This window comes from Taudactylus pleione, unplaced genomic scaffold (assembly GCF_031769625.1).
Source record: "Taudactylus pleione unplaced genomic scaffold, aTauple2 ptg000707l, whole genome shotgun sequence".
NCBI lineage: Eukaryota > Metazoa > Chordata > Amphibia > Anura > Myobatrachidae > Taudactylus > Taudactylus pleione.
Genome location: NW_028285109.1, coordinates 17,373,259 through 17,400,427, shown reverse-complemented (window position 1 = coordinate 17,400,427; position 27,169 = coordinate 17,373,259). Strand labels below are relative to the sequence as shown.

Below are 27,169 nucleotides of genomic sequence, written 5' to 3'. Positions count from 1 at the left end.
GTTGTAAATGACACAGACATCATAGAAGCTAAGCCTCTTGGTCCTACTCATTCAGCCCAGGTGGCAGAGTTAGTAGCACTAACTAGAGCGTGTGAACTGGCAGCAGGCAAATCTGCTAACATTTACACTGACTTGAGGTATGCGTTCGAGGTGGTGCACGATTTCGGGGCTCTATGGCGTCTGAGAAATTTTATGACAGCAGCAGGCACACCAGTTGCACATTCCTGACACATAAAACATCTTTTAGAAGCAATCCAACTGCCCAAAGCGGTGGCAGTAATTAAATGCAAAGCCCATACATGTGAGGATGATCCGGTGTCACTGGGCAACAACAGAGCAGATGAAGCTGCAAAATGGGCAGCAGGGTTAAAATGTTTTCCCCACTTAAAAAAATTATGTCTTTCCAAATAATTGATATGCTGAAATTAATTGAGATGGAAAATTTGTGTTCAATTCAGGAAAAATCCATTTGGAAGTCCAAGGAATGTGGGCAAGAGTCCTCCGGGCTCTGGAGGGACGGACAAGGTAAGCCAGTAGCCCCCAAGGCATATTACCCCAGCCTGGCTGAGGCAGCACACGGTCTGACTCATCTAGGAAAACAAGGTATGTGCAAGTTGGTGAGAGCATACTGGTGTACACCAGGTTTTTCTTCACAAGCAGAAAAGATAGCAATGTCCTGTCTGACCTGCTTGAGGAAGAACATAGGGAAAGCTATCCCTACCGAACCGTCCCACATTCCACCGACTGATGGACCTTTCCAGGTGATACAAATTGATTTCATCCAATTACCACCCTGCAGGAACCTTAAAAATTTATTAGTGTGCACGGATGTATTTTCTAATTGGGTTGAGGCCTACCCAGCGGCCACTAATACTGCTACGTTTACTGCCAAGAAAATAGTTCAGGAATTTGTATGCAGGTACGGTATCCCTAAAATCATCGAGAGTGACAGGGGTACTCATTTCACAGGTGATGTTTTTCAAAATATGTGTAAGCTGATGGGTATTAATAGCCGACTTCACACCCCCTACCGACCGCAAGCCATTGCCAAGGTAGAGAGGATGTATGGGACTATTAAAAATAAGTTAAGTAAAATCATGACAGAGACTGGACTAGGATGGCCAGAAGCATTACCTTTGGTCCTACATAGCATAAGGACCACTCCTAGACCTCCTCTAAATCTGTCCCCATTTGAAATACTGTTCGGTAGACAACCTCATTTGATTATAAGTCCACAGGAAGACCTGAAGGGTAACAACGAGGTAACTGTAAAGTATCTTATATCAATGAGTAAGCAGTTAAAACAACAGCAGCAGAAACTGAAATTGTTGTCCCATGATTTGCCTGAAACTAACTGTCATGATGTTGAACCAGGAGAATATGTTATGATCAGAAATTTCTTGCGTTCAGGTTGTTTGACTGATCGGTAGGAAGGTCCATACCAGGTGCCGCTGACAAGTACTACATCTTTGAAGGTGGCCGAGAGAGATACCTGGGTCCATTTCACTCACTGCAAAAAGGTCAATCAACCGGTGGAGAAACAAGTCGGAGAAAAGGCTGATAGCGTGGACCTGTCACTCGCGAGCTTGTTCCGGGAGGATTGAAAAGGTCGTAGTGAGATACCTGAACTGAGAGAAATTTGCAGGTCCTGCTGTGTTCATTTTCATATTCTCTTTTAGAGTGTTCACCATCCTGGCCGGTTCGGGAAAATCCAGTTTCTGTGATGGGAGATCGATTGAAGAAATGGGAGCTGATGGCAGTGCTGATGCAGTGGAGTCAGAAGGAGTGCAAGGCCAATCAGGGGAGTGTCTGACCAATCTTAGTACTGTTATTGTTAAGAGAGCTGTCATTCCAGATACTCAGGGACGGTGTGGAGGTTTATCGACTGAAGATTCCTGTATTTGTGAGCTATGTGGGTCCCTAGTTGATGAGAACTGTATCCAACGGTGCCAACCTAAATATAACCTGTACTGGGGTGGGTATCCTTTAAAGGATTATCATAGCATGGTAGGCAAAGTGTTAAATCAAACTGATTGCTGGGTGTGTTCACACGTGCCACAGGGACAGCATAACGTAGGGTTGGTGCCATTTCCGCTGAATATCACGGAAATTTTAGAATTACAGAAAGGGAAAACATTGGATGGAAAGTTCCTCTCATCCAAACCACCTCATTTCAAACTCTATCAATTCCAAGTAGATAGATCAATTTTGTGTTTAAACATAACCAACCCCAATAAACCCGGGAGTTGGGAAGTGACAGGGAATAATCAGACGATGACCTTCTCACAAAGAGCTGATAATGAGTCCATAAACCATGATCTGTTACGCTCAATTAAATCTGGTGGGAAACATTTTAGGTTTCGGTATACATTGAGTTCCACCAAAAAAATTATTGGTAAGGTGCCAGATGGTTATTGTGCTAAAATAATACAGCCAGAGACTTGCATGGACCAGATGGAAGACCCAGAAATAGGATTGTTTGCAAGAGAAATGTGCTTACTGATAATGATGCATACCATCCCTTATGTTCTTCCTGATAATGTATATTTTATATGTGGAAGAAAAGCGTATAAGTGGCTCTCCCCGAGTTCCGAAGGTTTGTGTTACCTGGGAAGAGTAGTCCCAGAAGTTATGACCCTCACACATGTTGAAATGCTTGGTATACATAAGAACACACCATTACCATATCTTCACACGTGATATGAACACAGAGGCAAAAGAAATATGACACCTGGTGACGTGCATAAAGCCACTCAGTTAATCAGTGAGACAACTGGCTTTCAAGTTTTAGTCGCATTGGATCCCACCAGGATTGCTCGGGGTACATTACATTTTAGATATATTCAGGAACTTGCTAAATTGATAGATAATATCACCGAGATGTACGATGACACATTCAGGTATATAGGGAGAGAATTGCAAGCGTACAAGAAAGAGCTGGTGCAACACAGGCTAGTGTGGAATTATTTAACTGCTGTTACTGGAGGGTATTGCGTAACGTTAGCCACCCAGTTTGGAGTAAACTGTTGCACCTACGTCACCAATGATATTAGCGACCCCAAGGAGGTGATAGACCGAAACAAGGATGAAATTCTGCAGCTAAAATGGTAGTTTCGTAAGAACCATAACGCTTCAGTGGCTGAAGTAGGGGAAAAGATAGAAGGATGGGTTTCATGGCTGAACCCAGTGAAATGGTTCTCAGGTCTAGGGGAATGGGTTCAGGAAGTGATAGCCAGCATAGGCAAATTATTGATCCTTATACTGATCGTCATCATAATAATTGGCATATGTGTCCGATGTGTTCCTATTGTGTTGAAGTGTGGAAAGTGTAAAAACAGAGTAAAACGAAAGAACGAAACTATGATGGTGGTCAGAAATGACAATATGAATGCCGAGGTAAATATAGAACTGCATTACAAGCCTGAACTAGGAAATACCATCATTTAATGTACCATATTTAGAAATACATAGAATGTATAATTGAAATGTTATTTTTAAAACACCTCAGATAATGTAAAGTCTCAATTCTCCTTCAAGACTGCCTTTATAAGACTGGTGCATCCCCACACCTTTCACATGATCTTCCAAGATCCGCGGTGTGCGTATAATAGTAGTTTTATGTCCCCACTCAGAGACACATTATTGATGGATTAAGAACCACCTTGTGCCATCCCATAATAACACTAAATAGTATGTAAATGTAAGCCTAAATTATACTTTAAAATTAGATTGTGACAGAATGTTGTTCGCTATCAAAGGGTGGACTGTCGAAGGTGGATAATTGGCAGAGACAAGATCAGTTTAAAATTGAATCGTGGCGACGCCATCTTGCGACTGGCCACAAGACGCCATCTTGTAAATGAGATCGCAAGACGCCATTTTGCGAATGGCCGCCCAAGCGCCATTTTAGATAAACTCACAATTAAGTACATATGGCGATATTACTATTAGCACCATGCGATTGCATCTTTCATCATTTCTCATATACACATTAATACGCACAATTGCGCTGTTAACTAGTCGCATATTAGCGAATGCTTAAGATCCTATATGAAAACGCTGTTTAGTAGCTAAATGCGCACGCATCTGTCCCCAGTTAACTAGCGTCTTTATATCAAACCCCGTATACTCACACATTACATATTCACATACAAGGTCCCATAAGCTTTAAGGTATAAGATTAAAGTTTGTTCACTTAGTATAAATGCTGTGAAATAAAGATTATTTGGTAACTAAGGTTTTATACATGCTAAGTAAGCCGTGTTTGGTTTTGTACTCTTTCAACAGAATTCCGGTATTATCGGTATGGAGATCGCATCATGTATTCTCGACTTATGGACCGCAGAGACTTCAAGCAACAAAATGTATATAATATGAACAACGGTTAGGATGTTGCATGTGGCGGGAATCCAGAGACCCCCAGTTGTTAGAGGCCAGGTTGGGTCTATTTGAATCAGCCTGTTAAATGCTCTGTAACAGATGTATCCCCCTTGGGAACCAATGACATCAGCAACAAACGTCTCTATTGTTTTGTCTATTCCTGGGGGGTATAAATATGTGTGCTCAAACGCTGGGTTTTTAGTCTTCATGCTGAATGCTGATAGATGAGGGGTTTCTTGCTGATGCCTAACATCTGGTCCGGAAGCGCTGCGTATGTATACTGTACTTGGGTCTGTATAATTCCTTTGTGCCGAATTGTGTCTGGATCAATAGCGTGTAACTGACTGTACTTTTACTTGAATAATACTTGTGCTTTGGAACTACAGATTCCAGGTCTGAAGTATTTATTTACTGTATGACTGCGTACGCAAATTAGCATCATCATTAGAGGTTTATAGGTAGGATATTAGAAGGTATAGGCAGGGGTATATAGAGGTTCTAATCCAGTATCGTTAAATGATATAGGACAGGTATGTGGAGGTGTAAATAATGTGGGACATGTATGCAGAGGTGTAAATGATATAGGACAGGTATGTGGAGGTGTAAATAATGTGGGACATGTATGCAGAGATGTAAATGATGTGGAATAGGTATGCGGAGGTGTAAATGATATGAGACAGGTATGTGGAAGTGTAAATAATGTGGGACAGGTTTGTGGAGGTGTAAATGATGTGGGACAGGTATGTGGAGGTGTAAATGATGTGGGACAGGTATGTGGAGGTGTAAATGATGTGAGACAGGTATGTGGAGGTGTAAATGATGTGAGACAGGTATGTGGAGGTGTAAATGATGTGGGACAGGTATGTGGAGGTGTAAATGATGTGGAATAGGTATGTGGAGGTGTACATGATGTGGGACAGGTATGTGGAGGGTTACATGATGCGGGACAGGTATGTGGAAGTGTACATGATGTGGGACAGGTATCAAGAGGTGTTGTATTGATGGAAGAGGGGTTTTATAAACCAACCACCACTTGTAAAAAGCCCCAGTGTTGTGACCCCCCTCCCCGACATGCAGAGTGCGTGCAGCAGAACATGTGTCAGGGGGGGACTGATGATCAGTTACTCCTGCTACAGATGATCTCTGCACTTGCAGAGATCAGCCAAATAGTGCTCGGGGGGAACTAAGTTGCCCTCCTCACACTTTGGTCCCTGATGCATGCGTTACAGAATGCCATTCGCATGGCATCCTGGGGCGCAATTCTGGCATTGATGTCGGCGGTCACAGATGTAATATCACTACCGTTAGGAGAACCTAGATGATCACCAAGGGTGCAAGGGTGTAGAGGGTACCTGAAACACTGTAGGGTTGATGCTGAGTTGAACGTAAATCCATTTGCAGAGCGTACCTTGTATGTTATTGCTCTGCTCATGCATACACAAGTACGGACAATGTAGAGTAATAAGTAATTCAGTCGCATCTTAAATTGCTATTGAAGGGGCATTAATTGCGCTATAACAGGGCATTCTCAAATAGACAAAGTTCTCTGAGGGTGTGTCAACGGAATAGTGGGCTATGCAAAGTTGTGAGAAAGCATAAATACAGAATGCCTGTTTTCACATGGATCTTTTGTACCAGGGATAGGACTGGGTACACACTGATAGGGGTGACTGCTACTTACACAAGTGGGTGACTCTGAATGCAGGCGGAAATCTGCATATATTTTCACGCAGCTATACTGTATGCCCAAATCGTGTGTGTAAAATGCTGCATAATGTGTATATTAAAATTTTTTAATAAATAAGCAATCTAAAGTTCTACAAAGACAGGGTTACATAATGTATTTCATTGCTTACACATGCAATCCTGGGCAGTGACAAGGAGCTGGCTTGAGTCGGCAGGCATGTCTGCGTCAGAAAATGCAGATCCACTGACATTGCCAGCCAAATACAGTTGGACATTCTGAGCACTGATGGTGCGGCCAATGTCTACTCAATTGTGCGCCTTTGTGTGCATCGTGGCGGATTAGAACTGCAGCCAGTGTACATCTCAATAGCCAGCTCATCGGCTGCAGCATTAGCATAAGTTTGCAGTAGATGTGGTGACAGAAGTTGCAGCTGCTACTCTGTACGGCGCCGCAAACCACATGTGGCGCCCTATAAATAGACTTTAATAATAATTAACATCACATAAAAATTTTTTAACATATGTCAACATCCATAACCTTACATAAATTTGTATTTTTACCATTTTCTGTACTGTCCATGAAGGTGAAGCCACACATCTAGTCACACTCATTTCAGCCAGATACGGTAAAGGTAGGGAGCTGCAGCTTGAGTTTTGCAGATGCCACTTAATATGAATAGGTTGGTAAGGTCTTTTTACTAAGCCTTGAATGGAGATAAAGTGAACACTGGCTGTGTTTGAAAAATGACAGTTAGGAGCTGATTGGCTGGTACCTTATCTCCATTCACTTTATCTCCATCCAAGGCTTAGTAAACAGACCCCAAAGCTTTAAGGTGGGTACACACCTGACAGATATATCTGCAGATGATAGTTATTCATACACACTAAACGACCATCATCTATCCGGCAGCCGCGGGTCCCGCTGGCTGGGAGGTGGGTCAGTCCCCTTCCCTGCGGCTGCCGCTGTATGTGTACGGGCGGTCTGCAGACATATCTGTCCATCGGCTGTGCAGCACAGCCAATGCGTCGTTCACAGACATTTCGTCTGTACACACTGGCCGACGGACAGCAGATATATTGGCCAATCAATTCATCAACCAATAGATCGGCTAGTGTGTACCCAGCATAAGACTGACTCTGACTAAGGACAAGTATGTGTCGCTTTCTGTATGAATGATCTGTGGCAGGTAAGATAAATCACGCATTCATCTTATTTTATTCAGTGACTTCTAAGCTTTTGCTGTGTCCTATAAGTCTTATTGTGAAAGGCTATTGTAACTTACCTTATCTTTCAGTTTTTCCATCCAACTTCTCACTAAAAGAGAACAAATGACAATTAGCGATGAATGTAACATATATAAACATTTCTAGTATTCTGGCTAGTCATGCATTTGCATAATAAATGATCTTTAGTACAAATCTGCTGCAAAACATTACATGTTAATTGTATAAAACAAATGGTGACCATTAATTTAATTGCAAAAACAAAAGCCAGCATTACACACTTTTTTTTAATAAAGACTCAAACTGTGTTACTTATAATAGATCTGCACTAAAAACACTTTATTTAATGAGCCTGATGGCGTACTGCATAACACTGTTATGTTTCAATGTATCTCCTAAAATTACCTAAGATGATGGTGCAAAAATTGTGAGCAGGCAGGAAAATATTGCAGGCTGTACATTTTAGGTGGAGCCTGTCTGTGTACAGCAGGGGTGGGGAACCTTTTTCCTGCCAAGGGCCATTATGATGTAGATATATATCTATATATATCTAACATTATTTGCAGGCCACAACCCTCCGTGTGACATCATAGATTCTGGCTGCAGGATGCCACTCTAGGCACCCTGCTAGCCAGATGAGGCTAGCAGAAAAAAGCTCAGAGGGCCAGACCAAATGATTCCGGGGGCCTGAGGTTCCCCATCCCTGGTGTACAGTATGAGCATTTGTTATAAATCAGTTACACAAGAATGGGATCCTCCCCACGTCCCCTCTTTTGGTAGACAGGCATTTTTAGCTAACTGAAATAATTGGAAGTATGGTTTGGTTAACAGGTCTATTAGTTGATGTAAAAGAGCAGATGGGAAAAAGTGCAGGTCATGGTTGTCAAGTGGGAGAAAACAGAATGGTCACGGCACTAGGGGTTTCTTGATTTGGGTCAGACCCACTTGGGCTAGCTGTATGTGCCGGAGCATGAATAAATGAGCTGGATGACCGAATAATGCTACTCCTCATGTAGGCCACTAGGTATAGCAGAGGACTGATGCTGCAGAATGGGTAGGACAGATATTGAGTACAGGTGCAGGCTAGCAGGATAACCTGTGGCTGTAGTGGTATGTAGGATATCTTGGTGCAGAATACAATAGACTGGAACTGGTTGCCCGAAGCACAACTGATAAAGGCTGCATGAAACACTGCCACTGAGTGCTGGAGCACAACAGAAGCAGGCTACAGGAAACACTTGAATTGAGTGCTGGAGCACAACAGAAGCAGGCTACAGGAAACACTTGAATTGAGTGCTGGAGCACAACAGAAGCAGGCTGCAGGAATCCACTGGAACTGGGTGCCAGAAGCACTACTGAAGCAGACTGCAGGAAACACTGGAACTAAGTGCTGGAGCACTAATGGAGCAGGCTGCAGTGAAAGATGTGGGACTAGCCATGTGCTGTCAGCAGTTCCTGGTTTAAATAGGGTGCTCTAAGCATTGAAAGGCTGGGTGAAGTGACTGGAGTTGCTGGGAGCTGGTTACACAGAAGGGATCATGTGATACAGTCCACGATGGCGGCGCTCATGATGCAGAACAGTGGGAAGTGCCGGGAGTGTAATGCCAGCCACATTTACAGGTAAGTGAACAAACACTTTAGGGTGCCGTGCAGGGAAATGGACGGCCGCAAAGTGACAGTCCCTGACTGGCCATGGGGTCCCGGACACCGGCAAGTGACAAAAGGAAATGTACTGAGTGAGGACAAAAAGAAGGCAACAATGCATGTGACAAAAGGAAATGTGCTGAGTGAGAAGAAGGCAACAAGCCAGCTCAAGGAAGTGGATATGTGTAGTGAAGCAGAGGACGGGACAACACCAAAGCAGTGGAGAATTGGGCAGAGGGTGTTGTCAACTGTGAGGGAGAGTAGTGACACTAGGAGGGAGGAAGATGATGAGCTCCATTTTAGACGTTCAGCTTTAGGTAGTATTAGGACAGTGCAGATGGTAGAGGCAATTGGGCACAGCAGATACAAGAGAAATAGAGAGGTCAAAAGAGTAGAGGCAGATTTTGGTGTCTAGCACCTTGCTCCCCATTTTACATATGTCACCATTGTAAAATTAACACACACACACCCCACCCACCCACACACACACACACATATCCAGTGACAATAGTTCTGCTAACAATAATGCACCCTACTTTTGTAATCGGTGCATGCACTGAAGAATTTTTTATTGCCCGACACTGTGGGGAGCAAAATCAGCATGTGATGTTGGCAGTCACAGACTGCTACATTGATGCCTGTGGGCCAGATAATCATGGGGAAATCTTTTTGTACCACCGGGGGGATGCGTCCTTGTCAGAGTAAACCCATCTGTCTGTAGTCACAGCCCATGCAGCCATGCCAGCTCAGTGGTTAAGTAGTTTGGATGCAAAGGCAGGAGACAAATGGTGAGGTGGCTAAAGAGAGATGAAGAGATGGTTTCTCCAATATAAGAGAAGTTAGTGCATAGTTGATGATGGGAGAGAAAGTGTCAGGGGAGGGGACAGGTAGAAGAGGTGTGTTAGGTGCAGGCAAGTGGCTCAGGAAGAAGGGAGGAGTAACAAAATAAATAACTGAGGGTTAGTATGTGAGTGGAAAAGGTAAGTATGGGCAGATGGATCTGACTAGACGGATGGGCAGACGGATCTGACTAGAGGAGATTTCTAGATATATGGCATTGATTGTAATGGAAGAGAAAGAACTGAAGGTCTGTGTGGGCAAATCTGGCAGGAAGAAATTTCTCTAAAGATTTTGTCAATTTTTTCTTTGAACTAGGGGCCTGATTGATGTGGACGGTACTGTACAGCCGCAAGGAAGCAGCTGTGCAGGACCAACCAGCAAATATGTAAATCCTGCAGGATACTACCTGGACCTGAATCAGGCCCTAAGTACGCAGTTCAGGGAAGAAGGGAATGAAGTAGGGGGAAAGCAGAAATGTGAGTTGGAAGTGGCAAAAAGGTAGAGGGGTTGATCATCCGGCTGCATACTAGGGACTCAGGACCTCATTCAGAGTCGGTTGTTGCGGCCACACGGTCGTACGGCAACGATGTTCACTAAACTGCGCATGCGTAAAATTTGCAATGCGCGTGCGCAAACTAGCTGTTACGATCAGAAATTGCTCTCTCCTTCAACTTGGCCAGGTCGTTAGTTTAAGTGACAGGATGAGGTGTTTGTGGGTGATAACAGGGGAAGGTGCTTGTGAACGGGGGAGTGGAGATCCGAACACAGGCGTGCTTGACTATGCAAACGGAGTTTTATGGGAGTGCATAATTAACTAAGTAGTGTCATGGCACACGTGACATAGGTGGTTTTTACACTGACTTGATCGTAGTGCTTAAGAGAGGGTATGGTCAACCTTAAGGTCTACGACCAGCTCCGATGGTTCCCGATGGTCTCGATTAATCCTTATATGCCCGGAGATGACGTGTAATGGGAACGAGAAGGGGGCGTATTTTTAGTCTTATGGCTGCATCCTCCCCTCGCTCGTCCAGCTAACGATCTCATCTTAACGACGCAACTTGCGAGCGCTTCATTTGCATATCCGGCCCCTTTTACCTTACGACCGTGCGGCCGCAACGACAGACTCTGAATGAGGTCCTCAGTGGTGAAAGAGAGAAGTGGAGGAAATTAGTGTTGAGTGAGAGTTTCTTCATTGGCTCCTGGCAGTACAGGAGAACTTTTGTGCTGGCTGGTCTGCGTGCCAGACTTGGTGTTTGCACTTCTAGAGATTATTTGTTGTGGTAACGGAGGGTGTAGTATTGTAGAATGAGACTGCAGCATCAGGGCATGACAGGGTATAAATAGGAAGGATGGTTCAAGTGAGGCTGAGAAGAGATTTAGGGCAAGGGTGTTTAAATCACTGAGTGCATATGTGTTTGTGTGGAGGTGCAGGAGACAGTGTAAGGTAGATTGGAAGGAAGTTGTGGTCATAGATTGGTATGGGAGAGATGAAGAAGCTGGAACTTGTTCAGTGATGGGAGAACACAAGTTGCAGTAAGTTCCCATCATGATGGGTTGGAGATGGTGCCAACTTTGGTATGCTAGTTGGAGGAAATAAACAAGTTTAGGGATGCTAGTAGGATTTTTTATAGGGATTTTCACAATTCATAAAAAAGAATGTGTAGGTTAGTGAGCAGGAAGTGAGAGAAACAAGCGATGAAAATTGAATCATGAAACCAGGAATGGGGATATATGACAGCAATGCAGAGGAGAGAAAAGAGACAGATGTTATGGGCATCAAAGGAGAGAGTGTGTTCTGCAGGATGATATACGAGACCGACTGTTCTATTAAAAGAAACTGATGAAAAGGCTGATAACAGAACAAATGTACAAAACATATAGTACATTTATATACATAAAAAAACATCCATCCAGGAGATCCATTCAGGGGCTCATGTATAGATTGGACCAGCACTCCATTAATTATATTAATGCAAGTGTAAATTCATCACTGGGGCACAGCGTTCCCTATTGGGAGTAAGGTGCTGGGTAGGAACTCTGTGCCCCAGCGATGACTTTACACTTGGATAAGTGATTCATTATTTATTACTGTTACATGTGTTGCCTTATGAACGTTTTTTCACTATGGACATTAGATATTTATAATTAATGGAGTGCTGGTCAAATCTATACATGAGCCCCTGAATGGATCTCCTGGATGGATGTTATTTAAATCTAACATGAGGACCATGCACCAACTATATTGGCTATATTAACAGCAATGCGGCTTTTACATTGTGACTATATATATATATATATATATATATATATATATAAATAAATGATTTAAATGTTACAAAAGAACTTTGCATATTGACTCAACTTGTATATTGAGCACAGTGGCCCTTTAATGTTCTGCTTTGTTATAAGGTTTACACAACAGCATTGTATAGAGACACATTTTATTGTATTTTATTTAGTTGTGCACATAATACATGTGTATAAATGCTACTCTACAAAGATAATGACCATCCAACTACCTTTTCTATTAAAAATAATGGAGGTGGAGGTGTTGAATAATCACCATGTGGAGGGCATATTTAGTCACAGTGCTTACGGCAGTGTCAACTTCAAATACATAGAGACAGACGCGCACGTCATGTGGGGGGGGAAATGGATATACTTATTGTACGTTTATTGGGTTTCAATTGCCATGTCATAAAAGGCTCCGGGGTAGTACGGCTGATGTCTCCTACCGTGACATGCTTCATCATTTCACTAAAAACATGATTATGTTACAATGCCCTCATTGTGATACAGAGACAGTGTCTTCAGCAGCCACAAGGCATTCCGGGTTTCTCTTTTGAAGAAATATTATAGTTATGTTAATATTTAATATTGCAGAGATGTTCTTTTTGTTAATACGATCCTCAGGCTGCTGAAGACCTTAAATAAGTCTGAGTCCTTGCTGCAGAATAACGTTTGGTTTTGTAAACCGAGAAATTATGTTCCATGACAATTAGCAGCAGTTGTCCAATTGTATAAAAAAAAAAATATTTGCTTGTGAGGTGGTTGGTTATGGGTCTATTTTGGTCTACATAATTCCATGTGCTGTTAAAAATAACTAAAACGTTGGGTGAGGGGGTCAGGCAGTACAACAAGAAAAATGCAAAGTATAATTTCATACTCAGCAAAGCATAAGCCAAAATTGTTAACACACTTTTAGGATGGTGCAATATTTCTGTTTGTATTTTCTATTTTTGCATTGTGCAGAAGAAGTAAAACCATATTTGTACAATGCAAAGTTATAAACACAAACTTTAAAATATGCCCTATAAATATGCATTTATACCGTGTATTAAGTATTCCAGTCCTGTAAGGAATATTGTATGTTCTTTTTTTCTAGACTGGCATAACACGGCAGACAACGCAGCTACCTTGGGCGCAGTGGGGCTCAATGTAGCAGGTCCAGCAAGGAAGATTATATGCTTTTTTATGGCTTTTTAAGTCATACTTGACTACTTTTGAAAAAACATTTCAGGGAGATTATGAAAGCAGCACCTATGAGAGCAGCGGTTAAGTGGGCGTGTACTGCTACATCTGAGAGGTGTGCCATAAAATTGGCTTATATCCAAAAGTAAATGAGCCCCAAAGCAGTTAGTAAGATCTATTTGTTAATGAAAACACACTGATACGTTTCCAAAAATGCATGTAGCCATAGGGGTCATTGTGCCTTATAACCAGGCTTGCCTACCCTTCCGATTTGGCCGGGAGCCTCCCAATTTTCGGGTGCTGCTCCCGGCCCCCCGAAAGGCAGGCAAGCCTCCCGGAAGCCTGCGACCCTCCCGACCTCCCCCCAGAAAAAAATAGAAACCCCCGCAGCAGGGGGGGCGGTGAAGCGATTAGCGCTGAATCGCGTCATTGTGGCCCCGCCCCCTGCTTCACAATGCCGAAAATAACGGCATTGTGAAGAGGGGGCAGGGTCACGATGAAGCGATCACGCGGCCCCACCCACAATTTGCCGTCAATGACCGCCCCTAATGTGACGTCAATGGACGGCCCCGCCCCCCTGCTGTTAGCCGTCAATCAGCTCCCTCCCGGAAGGCTGGAGCTGATTGTCGGCAAGTATGCTTATAACCAATGCAGAGAAATTATACTGATGATCCCATTTAAATGTATATATCTCTGATTTTTTATTTTTTGAATAACCGCTACATAATGGGGGCAAGGTGCAATCAGGGAGATTGCTGGACTCTACAGGGAGATTGGTACTATTTCAGGGTGTCTCCTTGACAATCAGGGAGAGTTGGCAAGTACTGTACCTGTATGTTTTAAGTTCAAGTCCAAACACACAAAGATAAGATTGACTCCTACACATGGCATTAAAAATGTATATTTTGTTGACAATTTATTAATGACACCATTTATTTATTGATGATGCCAATTTTTTATATTTTTTTTATGTAATAAGAAAATACAAAAAGATGGCAAGTATGTTCAGATCTTTACAGACTGACATAATTTTGGTCCACACCACCCCTCACGCCGCTGATTTGGAACATTAAATAATATAGTGTTACGCTTGTTTAATGGAAGAACAGCAATTCCACTTACTGAGTTATCTTTATTCTCAGTATATATTCAGCACAGTATATATTTTTAGCATATATCATTATCACTTATCTTGGCTGTCTCTGTCGGTAAAAAGTTGAGTTTGTAGGAATGATGTCATCGGTATAAAATACCCATGTACTGTATCACGTTACATTTTAATTTTGAGCCTGGTATCATTTTAAGGTGGAGCAATATATTCTGCGTATACTTGGGGGATCTGTGCACTGTATGTTTTTTTTTGTTTGTATTATATTTTTCTTTGGTTTTGTGCTGCTCACACAGACTTTCAAATTGGGGCTTCTAGTAAACTACTGTACTATTTCAAAATGGAAATAGATTTTTACATAGAAATAAGATATCTTATAATTTCTTCGTTCTTTAAATATTTAGTAAAATATATATATTCACATATGTTGATTTAGCTGTACAATAAATATTATTTATTTATCTGCATATTTGCACATCTAAATCCATTATTAGGCACTATGGGCCTAATTCAGCTTTGGGAAGAGAGGGCCTGATTCAGAGCCGGACGCTCTGACCAGAGCGCTCGCTCTGAATCAGGGCCGGCCTAGCTTCAAATGGAGCGGCCTCCTGGCCGCTCGCATAGCTGTGGGTGACCACCCACAGCTTATGCGAGCGGCCAAAAAGATGGTCGCGATGGTCAAGCCCATCGCGACCATCGGGCTTGCGACGAGACTCTGCGGTAGGGTCTCGCTGCCGCAAGCCCAGGAGTGCTTTTGGCTCTATCAGGGCCAAAAACACTCCCACTGGCATCACTAGTGATGTCAGTGGGGCCGGACCCAGACGGTAGGCGTTCCCATGGGAATGCCTCCGTCTGGGCAGCCACGCCCCCGGCACGCCCACCAAAGGGGGCGTGCTGTCACTCACCATCGACAGCACGCCCCCTTTGGTGCGAGACCCTGAGCGACGGCTTTCCCGTCGCTCGCCGTGTCCCGCGCATGCGCACGATGGAGGCGCCTCCGTCGTGCGCATGCGCATTTGGGTAACATTGACCCGCTTGCGAGCGTACAGCGCTCGCAAGCGGGTCTGAATGAGACCCTGAGAACAATATTGCGAGTAAATGTGTACCTGGACAAACCATGTTGCAATGCAAGGGGTGCAAATCAGTGTCGGAACTCCCAGAGACAATGGAGTCATTTACCGCAGGGCGCCAACCCTGAAGGGGGCACCCTGCTCCATTGTCACCCGGCCATTCCGTGGCCACCTGCTGCTGAGGAACAGAGGAGCCGCTGATTGCCGATCAGCACCGATGCTCCTCCTTCATGACCTGCTGCTGTCGGAGTGCTCTATGGTCGCAGACGTCACGTAGCATGTGACCACCGCGACCCGCCTGAGCCCACCCGACTGAGGATCCGTAACTCAGAGACAGTGCAGCCGGGACTTGGAGACTGACACTAACAGCTGCCGTGCAGTCTCTTTGGGGCCTTTGGGCAGTGGACGGGAACCAGTGTAGCTGTCACTGTGGGGAGTGGGCGGCCGCGGGAGAGCAGCCAGAGCCAGCCCAGCATATAGGCAGTGTGGCAGTAAAAAATATAGCAAGTGCAAGCCAAGCCCTGTGAGGATGGGGCAACTGGCAGGGGGGGTGGCGGCTGGTGTAGGTGCTGGCAGCACTGTGTACATGGATGGTACGCGCATGCCCGGGACACTGCAGCCAGCGGGTGGAACAGCGGAACAGTGCCTGTAAAATGGGACTGTCCCGCTGAAATCGGGACAGTTGGGAGGTATGCCCTATGTTATTATGCTGTCCACTGTTTAATAGTTGTTTTTATGACAGCAGAGTCTGCTTTCCAGGTGGTCCCTTATTAAATGAAAATAACAAGAGATATGGTAAGAACTTACCTTTGTTATCTCTGTTTCTACGAAGTCCATAGGGTCCACAGGGTTGACCTTGGGGTATAGGTTGGGAACCAAATCCGGGCACCACGCAGTTAAAGCTTTTAGCTCCCAGGATGCACTGGGTCCACTCTCCCTATAACCCCACCCCCAAGCCAGAGGCACCTCAGTTTGTAAGTAGCCAAAGGCCGGAGGAGGAGAGAAAAAGAGAGAGAAAACTGGAACACTCAATAACCATACTCACCGAAATGGGAGACGGAAAACCGGTGACCAGCCACACAGCCCCTATGAAGCCAGGTGCGTCAGGGCGGGCGCCCTGTGGACCCTATGGACTTCGTAGAAACAGAGATAACAAAGGTAAGTTCTTACCATATCTCTTGTTTTCTACTTCAGGGTCCATAGGGGGTCCACAGGGTTGACCTTGGGGATGTCCCAAAGCAGTTCAACCAAGGGTGGGGACGCTCCTGTGCTGAGAGGAGAATCCGTCGCCAAAAAGGAAGCATCCTGAGAGGCAAAGGAAACCAATGCCTAGAACCTTAAAAAGGTGTGGACAGAAGACCACGTGGCCACCTAGTAAGGCAAAACAGCCGAGGCGCCACAGCGAGCCGCACACGAGGGTCACATGGCCCGAGAAAAAACAAGCATCAACAACAGGAAGGCCTACCCATGGGTAGGCCCCTGAGGAAGACCTACGAGGCCATCCAAGTCAACATTTGGTTATAGGCCGGCCATCCTTTCCTGTGAAAACCAGAAATCTCAGACCACCAATAAGGAGTCCGATTTCCGTAAGGAACCTGAACGGATCACATAAATCCAAAGAGGCCAGACCACAGTCAATGAGGCCACACCAGCCGAGAGGACTGGGGACAGAATGGCCGTACCATAAGTTCCAGAATAATATGGAACCTGAAAACCACTAAGAAGAAACACAGGGCGAGAGCAACTCCCACCCTGACATGATGCCCTCCAGAAGAGGGAGCTACATGAGAACGCTCCCAATTCAGACACTCTCCTGGTTGATATAAACACCCTGAGAGAAAGAGAGAGCCTAAGCAATAGACCATGTAATGGCTATCACAACCAGCGGTTCCATTGACTGTCCCCGGAGGTAACGAAGAACCACTACTTACTCCCAAGGAGTCCCTAGGGAGGACAAATGGAGGCATAATCAAGAAAACACTCCAAAGGATGAACTGGATACCAGAGTGAAGCAATTCCATATCTTAACCATACTGACAGTGTAGAGATCCGCACTGTCAGGAAGACCAGGCCAAGTGTGAAACCCAAGCCAGCCGGAAGGAATGCCAGAATATCTGGAAATCCTGGACACCGGAGGATTGTATCGACAGGTACAATACCATAAGATTTATGGCTGCCACAGTTTGTGGTAGGTCCCAGCAAAAGCTGATCCATGTGCTCTAATCATTCCAACGATGACAAAGCCAGGGAAGCCGTAAGACCACTGTAAGGACACAGTCAAAGACAAACGACCCAGGTCCAAGGCAAAACCAAGGACCCTGAGACAACAGGTCCGGGCAGTGAAGCATCAGGGATGGAGTATCGATGTAGAGACTCCGAAGATCCAAGTACCCCTGACATCTGGGGCAATCAGGAGCCACCAGCAGGAAAGCATCTCCGTCTCGATTGAAAACACTTCCAAAGACCTCGAGGAAGAAGGGAGACCGGAGAACACAGGTACACAAAGTGGAAGGACCACTTCACCGACAAAGAGTCGCTGAAGTTTGCTTCAGAATCCCCAGAGCTGAACTGTAACACCCTAGTGTGATAAAGTCAGAAGGCCATGAGGGTCACCTCAGGGGGGCCCCCCCTGCTCACCAGGAGATGAAACCTCTCTTGGGGAAGAGACTAGTCCCCGGGATGCACGTCGTGACGGCTGAGGACTCCCGCTTCCCAATGGAGAGCTCCTGAAATGAACGCTGCCGAGATGGTCGGGAGGAGACCCTCGGACTATGTCCGAATATGTGACATACCTGTCATTGCCACCCAACGAACAGTGTTGCTAAAAAGGAAGCCACTGTCCTGACCCTGTCGGACTGAACCTTTTCAGGTTCACCGGGAAACAAGAGTTATGCCAGAGTAAGTTAATTGACAGGGTGGAATCGACAGACGTCCAACTGCACTGAAAAGGATTCGGTCCAGACACTGTCCCTAGCAAAGAAAACCCTGGACGAGATGGCCATAGCCACCCGGACAGGGACCGACTTGCCTCCGGAGAGAGCATCATCGTTTGAACAGTTATCCGACAGAAAAAACTCATTCCATCTGGAGATGAGCCAATTATGGAAAGGCCTGGAATGGAACTGAGCCCATTCCACCATGCATCCCAGAGTGTAAAGACATCTGTCGACTGCGCAGACAACCATGTACTCCTAATGGAAGAGAGGAGATTCCGTCTTACGCCAGAAGAATTCTCAGATTCTGAGAATCCAGCAGGGATCCTAGATGAAGAATACCCAGAGAGGGATGCAGGGAGGACTTTTTCCCCGTTGATTAAACGTCTGCACCCTGAAGAAGCCACAGTCATCCTGACCTGGCCGTAAAGTACCCCGGTGATCCCGCTAAGAGCAGGAGGCCGTCCAGGTACAGGAGCATTGGGATATACTGAACAGAAGAACTGTCAGAAAATCCAAAATGCTGGTAAACCCCTGTGGGGCTGAGGACAGTCCCAACAGGCAGAGCTCGAAAAATTGTAAGTGTTGCTGTGATACAGCAAACCTCAGCCCATGCTGAGGAAAGGTCTCTGTAAGTACCCGTAGGCACGCGTCCTGTATATCAACCCTAAAGATGGTATCTGCACCTCTGCATTCTCAGAGCGCAGCCATAGGGTATTACGGAGGATACAGTCGCAGCCGGAACTCTGAAAGTTAGGAGACTGGTATCCAATATAGGCATGTCCACCTATGACAACTGCATATATTACATGAGCGACCAAATACATTTGAACCCCCGACGTGTTGGAGGGGAAAAAACGTTACAAATGCATCAACCCAATATGCAATAGTATTAACCAACCATGCTATAGCCATGGTAGGATGGGTAACAACTCCCGAAAGCAAGTATACTGATTTCAGGCAGAGTTACCACCTACGGATCCGAAGAATCCGACCACGCAGGAATGGGAGGCGTAGTAACGTCTGTAATCAGACGAGTAACACGCCCATCCCCCCCAGGAGGGGCTCGTGATGCCCTCAGGGAATTTGGGACAGGAGGCCAAACACTGTTGTAACACCTCCTATCTGGCAACAGCCAGAGTCCCGCTATGCGATCCACCCGCTAGTCAGCAACAGGTAACCCGAAGGCACGCAATACTGAGGGTGTATGATACAGGTGCAGGTCAACATTCACTCTAACCAGAATGGACCTGCTACCAGCCCTAAAGCAGGGATAATAATACCTGAAATAGGCTTCCCCCCGTGTAAGAGGGAAAGAGCCCCGAACAGTACCCAGTTCACGGCAGAGCCAACTGGGAAGTAACCACAGGGCGTCAACCACGCCAATTAGCGTTTCGTAGAAAACGACATCCACCCAGGGTGGCTGTTGTGGTAATCCCTGCAAGGGGAATGACAGACTATTGTGGCACCAGGGGGAATTTATATACTGCAAAAAACCCCTGCAGGGAGCGGTAGTCTGTGTCACAGGGGAAGAGTGCAAGAAGCTGCGAGATACCCTGAGATGAAAAGGGCAGTATGGTGAAGTAACCCCAAGTGAGGTACAACAATGGGGCCCGCCCGGCGATCCGCAATTGAGAGGATCCCGAGAAAACAAACCGCCCAAGGGGGTCGTGAAAGAGGCCGGCACCAGATGACGCCACATACAGAACCCTTTATGAGTCAAATCCTCCGCACTAACACCTGCAGCACATGACTTGCAGGATAGTAAAAATGGGTGCAGTATAACGCTCTATCTCCTGGTCAGACATATCTGACCCATCTTGGCGGAAATATTAAGCAGCACTATACTGGTCCTGACTGATGCCAAAAATAGCTGCAGGGACCCATTTTCAGCGTATGCAACACACAGTTCCATCTAAAATATGGCAACGTGCAGCACGCAACAGTATGTGACAAACCACACAAATATTAACAAGTATATAAATGTGAGGTCTCAGAACCACCCTAAGTACAGCTGTATTAGGGCAGATAAAGAAAAGGGATAGATATACACTGACAGGTGAGAGAATAAAGTACAGTCAGCACTAGCATAAGTCACATACAATGCAGATATATACATATATACATAAACTTGTCATATAATATACTGCACTATTACACTGCATTCAACTGCCCAGATTCAGTGTCTGGGAAGGCTACAGCGCTGTGTACACTGACCTGATGGTGATGTACGCAGGGGGACTGGACTCACTGCCATCCTGAGAGATTTCTGCTGCACCACAGAGATAAAATGGCCGCTGGAGACCTCAGAGGAAGCGTGGCCCGCGGAGGAAGCAGCTCAGCGACGCCAGACTATGGATACTGAAAGGCGCGCTGAGCTGAGGGGAGGAGCCGCTGTAACAGGGAAGGCTGCCTCCCCTGGCCGGCTATTAACCCCCGGGACGCCGGCTCCCTGCACCGATCGTTAAGTCCCTGGTGGTCTAGTGGACACACGGGGTATGGGGGGCCCGCCGCCACTGCCGGCGCCTCCGGTCTGTCCCCTGAGACCGGAGGCACAGGACTGCATTTGAAATGCGCGGATCACCGCAAGCGGTGATCCGCGACCTTACCTGCTCCCCGTGGATCCGGCAGCAGTCCTGGGCGCCCGCAGAGTCCGGCTAGTACAGACTCTGGGGTCCCGCTGAGATCCCCAGATCTGTACTGGCGTCTCAGCGCCAGCGGGGGTGACGGAGCGGCAGCTTAGACGTCCTATGGACAGTCCGACGCTGCCGCTCTGAAGAGTCCAAAGTCCATGAAAAAACTTTGTCCCTAAAAAAATAAAATAAGCTTAGGGGCTGCTAATCAGCTCCCCCTGCGCTAACGGTGACCCGACTCCGGCCGGGCACCAACTTAAACTGAGGTGCCTCTGGCTTGGGGGTGGGGTTATAGGGAGAGTGGACCCAGTGCATCCTGGGAGCTAAAAGCTTTAACTGCGTGGTGCCCGGATTTGGTTCCCAACCTATACCCCAAGGTCAACCCTGTGGACCCCCTATGGACCCTGAAGTAGAAAGATTCATTTTATTCTGCAATATTAACATCGTTGTAGTGTCACATGATCCAGGGGTATTATAAACCCAGAGTTTATTTCATGGGAAGACTCTAATAGCAATGGACAACAGTGATATGGCAGCCGATAATGAATAACAGATTTGTATAGCAATAATATAACATTGGAAAGTAACATCTCTGAATAACAGTAATGGTTTATTTGAGAAACATAAATATATTGCAGTGTTTGATTTAGAATAAATTATCCAGGTTTAGCACAGCCATTGGCAAAGCATTTGGCAGACAATGGCAAGCACAAAATGTGGAAGTTCAAGCCAAGTGTCTGATATAATACAGCTAAGTAACAACAGACAGAAACGTAGTCCTATAACTTTCCGGGATCTGGTACATGGTTGAGCAATCAATGAGGCAGGGTTCGGTTTTAGAGCACAGGGGGCCCATGTACAGCCTACTCTGTGCGGGTCCCCTCCTCTCTGTGGTGCAGTGACTGCAGTAGACTCTGGCACTGTGCCAGCACCATGGTCACAGAGACACCTCTGCTGTGCCTGCTCAAATCATGCCACAGCACCATTTCCCAGTGATTTGCTCAGCTTCTACAGCACCAACTTAGAACTCCAGAGAGGTAAGCATTAATAATGGGTGCAGAGTGTACAGTGTGGATCCAGGGCTCCATGGCCACCACACACCCTGCACCTATTATAGAATATGCCAATGCAATGAGGATATAACTATAGGGGTAGTCAGGAATGGAGCACAAGTAGCAACCAGCAGGAGCACAACCAGAGTAGTAGCCTGGAACGGCGCCTGGTACAATACACAAATCAGCAGAGATGTTGAGGAGCAAACAGATGCAATAGTCCGAAACAAGCCTGGGTTGGTACACAGCTATAGCAAACAGATGGAGGAGCAGGAGAGAAGTGTTGAGGAAAGTGCTCTGCGCTGTCTCATAGCCGCTGCGGTTCCCATAGTAACGGGTGCACTACTGCACATACGCAACCTCCGTCCCGTCCCAATACGCCTTCTGCTTATGCATAGCAATGCCTCGTGTCCGCCTATACAGTCCTGAGTGCCACCCAAGAGGAGATAGTGCCATAGACACTGCTGGGAACATCTAAATCCACTGTGCTACCAGCACTGCATGTATCTGCAGGTGCATGCGCCATCACACCACACGCCACCTACAATAACCCACTCCTGGCTGGATCTGTCTAATACTGCATGTTCCTGTGTTGTGCTGCATTAACCCTGTGTTGTCTCACATCATGTTGTTCTACCTGGTTAATAAACCAATTCATGATTAAGCTATACATCAGGTGGACTAACCTCCATTACACACTAACCTCCATTACACACCGCTGACACCTATTAACATAGATACAGCCAATAAGAAGCTGGTGGTCAAATCAAGCCGGAGTCTGCACATGGCCTGCACAGTAGCTAGGTGTGCTGCAACAGATTTACAGGAACACTAGCAATCACATAGCAGTTTGCATAGGTCAGGCCCCTTGTAAGGTGCACAGAGGTGGAGATCAGAGGTTTCAGAAGAGGCACTGAAGTCCACACACTCACGTTTTCCCCAGCCGACAAGGCACCATGTCAGTGAGTAACCTTCTGCTTCATCTTACCCAGGGCCGGATTAACGGGGGGGTGAAAGGGGCGGTCGTCCCGGGGCCCCCACACATAAGGGGCCCCCACACCCACCAGGGGAACGGGAGACGGAATCATTTTCACCTCCTCCAGCCCACCTAATCCTGGCACCACAGGGAGGCTCCATTTTCCAGATGCCTGCTGAGATTTTGTTACCAACGGACGCCCGGCTCTTTCCCTGCAGCGGCAGCCGGAGACTGGAGCTAACACCTGAACTCCAGCTTCTGGCTCCCGCAATGTGCAGTGCACTTTGGGAGAGACATCATGACGTCTCTCCAGAAGTTCTGAGGAGCGGCCAGCCGGGTGGATGCAGGAGCGGGGCTTAAGGTAAGTATTGTGGGTTTTTTCACTACAAGTGGCACTACTACAGGGGGCATTGCTACAGGGGGCACTGCTACAGAGGGCATTGCTATAGGGGGCACTACTACAGGGGCACTACTACAGGAGCCATTACTACTGGAGGCACTACTACAGGGGGCATTGCTACAGGGGGCACTACTACAGGGGGCATTGCTACGGGGGGCACTGCTACAGAGTGCACTGCTATAGAGGGCACTACTACAGGGGCACTACTACAGGAGCCATTACTACTGGAGGCACTACTACAGGGGCACTGGTTTTAGAGCACAGGGAGGCTTGTCTGCCTTTCCACCTTTTATTCTACAATATTAACATCGTTGTAGTGTCACATGATCCAAGTGTATTATAAACCCAGAGTATATCATACTTGCCGACATTCAGCTCCCTCCTTCCTCCTTCCCTTAGATTTAGATGTGAGAAGGCCATTAATGACAGTTTCAGTGAGTTTTTGAGTCTCCCGGATGTTCTGGGATAGTAAACAAGTATCATTATAGTATTGTTTTTTTATTTTTTTCAATTGGTAAAGCCAACATACTTTATACTGCAGATACTCCACCAAACATTAGTGTAACAAATATGAAGGTCGAAATAATATTGAGTAAATTTTATTAGGACATTAAATAATTAATCTTAAGAAATTGCATATATCTTATTTTCTGTCATTAGTCCCATGTTTACACTGCCTTACACTATAAAGACACACCAAGCACTTGTTATTTTCATACTGCAACAAGTTTTCATTCAAAGAAATGTCTTGATAAAGAAAAAATCTACTTTTGAAGTGTCAGATGAATCGAAACTCCAGTGTTTTATAAGATTTTACATTAAACATGATATATAGTAATTCTAAATAATAGTTAGTAAGCTAATGGCTTCAACCTGGTTGAGTGCATTAACTATGATTACTTTATAAAGAGGATGATTTACTATCAGATGCATGAAAAATGACAAGATTGATTAATGCCAACTCTCTCATTTGCGGCAGAAAATGATCTGTGATCGTGGGAGGGGCATTTAGGAAAATTACTACACAGCAAAATGAAGAAGTATTTCATGGCAACCAATCAGATGATTCCTTTTAATCTACAAACAGTGCTGGATAAAATAACATTAGTAGGCTTATGTGATAATATGGTGCTAAGTACAATCATTTGCTCCAATTACTGGCAACCAATTAGGTGTCAGCTGTAATTAGTTTCACATTATTAGTAGACTTCATACCTCTATATCTTAGCACAGAAAAAGTGTAGGATGCGCAAACAAATTTAAATAACACCAGAATGGGAATTATATATATTTCCTATTCCCTTTAGAATCTATATTATCAGATGGAACATGTCCTTCTAAACAGGTCCTAGAACTTACTAATACTTCAAAACCATTATTTCTCTTTTTATTGCGGGATTCTCTCCTCTGATAAATCCTCAGGAGAACTCAGCCTTACAAAAGAATTTTAAGAAGGAAAAATGGACAGATTGATGAATGAATCAAGTTTGTTTTTAAGATTCTCAGTAGCAAAATGAAACAGAGTTGGCAGGAAGACGAGGGCAGCATTGTCTACAGTTCTGCCTAGGTGGGACAGACAGCACCAAAGTTAACCTGGCAGAGGTGGATAAGTGAGTAATTTAATGAACAAAGACAGTGTGAATTAAAGTGGAGATTATAATTTTATTTTTTTTTTAAATCTCTTTATTGAGCAACAAAGTGATATACAATAGCCATGATACAGGCTTGCCGACATTTAGCTCCCTCCTTCCGGGAGGGAGCTGTCGGGCTTACACTGCTGGAAGTGTGACGCAGTGAAAGGGGGCGGGCCCCCGCTGGTGACGCATCATTGGGGGCGGAGCCTGGGGGTGTGACAGCGTGATTGCGTCATCATGGCTCCGCCCCCTCTTCATAATGTCGTGATTAATAGCATTGTGCAGCCACGGGCGGAGCCACGATGATGCGATCCAGCGCAAATCGTGTCACTGGCCCCGCTGCCGGGGATTGTACTTACAACCAAGGGGGGGGGGGTGCGGACACATCGCCAGGGGCCAGGAGACTTGCCTGCCTTTCCGGGGGGCCGTGAGTGGCACACGATTTTCGGGAGGCTCCCGGCCAAATCGGGACGATAGGCAAGTATGCACGATAGGGCAAATCATATAAAATGCAGAGGCAGCAAACATGTTGTTATGCCATACTTGCCTACACTCCCGGGAAGTCGTGGGAGGCACCTGATTTTTTGGGTAGCCCCCCCGCAACCCCTGGAAATGTAAGCAGATCTCCCGCATCCTGCCCACTTCCTAGTGAAGCGGGCAGGATGGGAAGATTTAATGGGGAATTTGTGGGTATGTGAGGAGGGGGTGGGACTAAACGACACGATTTGTTTCATTTAGCCACGCCCCCTCCTGGCGGACAAATGAATAGCAGACTTTCCCATGAAAGGGGTGGGGTCTAAATACAGCTCCGCCTTCCTGCTCCCGCAGTGAGTGATGGGAGAGACATATCTCCCATCGTGCATAGCGAGAGGACAGAGGAGCAGATGGCATGGGCACAGGAGCGGGGATTTTGTTTTGTTTTTTTGTGTGTGTTTGTCTTATATATGTAGGGGGGGGCACTACTGGGGGCACTGTATAAGGGACACTACTGGGGGCACTGCATAGTCCAGTCAGCCCTCTAGTCCAGCCACCGACCCTGTCATCCCTGCCCCAGTCCAGCCAGCCTCCCTGCTCCCCACCCTCAGTCCGTCCAGCATTCCCTGCACCCCACAGTCCAGCCTGCTTTCCCTGCCCCACCAGGTTCAGCCAGCAGTCTAGTCCAGCCAGCCTGTCTTCCCAGCACCCTCCCCCCCTCAGTCCAGCCCGCCTTCCTTGTGCTCCCCCCACAGTCCAGCCAGTGAGCCTGCCTTTCCTGCCCGCCGCCCCCAGTCCAGCCAGCTTTCTAGTCCAGGCAGCCTGCCTTCCCTGTGCCCTCCCCCAGTCCAGCCAGCCAGCCTGTCTTCCCTGCCCTGCCCCAGTCCAGCCAGCCCTATGCCGCCCCCCCAGTTATAATAACAACTGCCCCCGCAGCCCAAATGTTGCGAATTTTTACACTGGTTCACGCACCAATTGATGCCCCTAGAAAAAGTTGCTCCACCAATATTATCCATAGCTCCACCCACCTCTGTCCCATACCCCTGGGTGTGGCCCTGCCTATTTTGTCAGTACTGGGCCCCACATTTTCTGATGGCAGCCCTGAGGAAGGGAATTGGACGGACAGGAGTATAGACATTAGACAGTCTGGACAAAGATGAGATTAAATTCAGCAAAGTATCACATCTTGCTTTGCTTGGGGCACAGATAACATATTTTAGCATATCGTTCCACACAATTTTCAATGACAGGGAGCGTAGCCCGTTTATCAAAATAGAACTGTACTTATTTAGTAACAGTGGGCCTGATTCAGAGATGCACGCTAATGCGATTGCAGCTGCGATTACGTACACATCGCAGCTGTAAAAATATGCTAATGGTTGCAAAGCTTACCTGAGCATCAGGATGACCACTGCTGTCTTCTCACGTGCGTACGACGTCGCTTACCTGCGCAAATATCGCTAACTTCAATGCACATCGAGCAGCCATCTTACCCTTGCAGCAGGTCTGACCTGCCACAGCCTTGGTATCTCTTCTGACTCGCAGAGCTGCGTATGCAATCGCAGTGGCTAATTTATACACGCCCATGTAACAGCGTTCAAACGGACAGGCACGCCTACGTTTTTCAGACCATCTCCCATCACC

General features: G+C 46.2%; 1 protein-coding gene across 5 annotated transcripts in view; it reads right to left on the bottom strand.

Moving 5' to 3' along the window:
- The window catches only part of ARMH4 (armadillo like helical domain containing 4), a 348,598-nt gene that overhangs the window by 39,754 nt on the left and 281,675 nt on the right, over nt 1-27,169 (bottom strand). For all 5 annotated transcript variants that reach the window (XM_088456484.1, XM_088456483.1, XM_088456487.1 and 2 more), the window contains one exon: nt 7,350-7,381. In XM_088456484.1, coding sequence (XP_088312610.1) covers nt 7,350-7,381 — 32 coding nt within the window. The remainder of the gene's footprint in view (nt 1-7,349; nt 7,382-27,169) is intronic.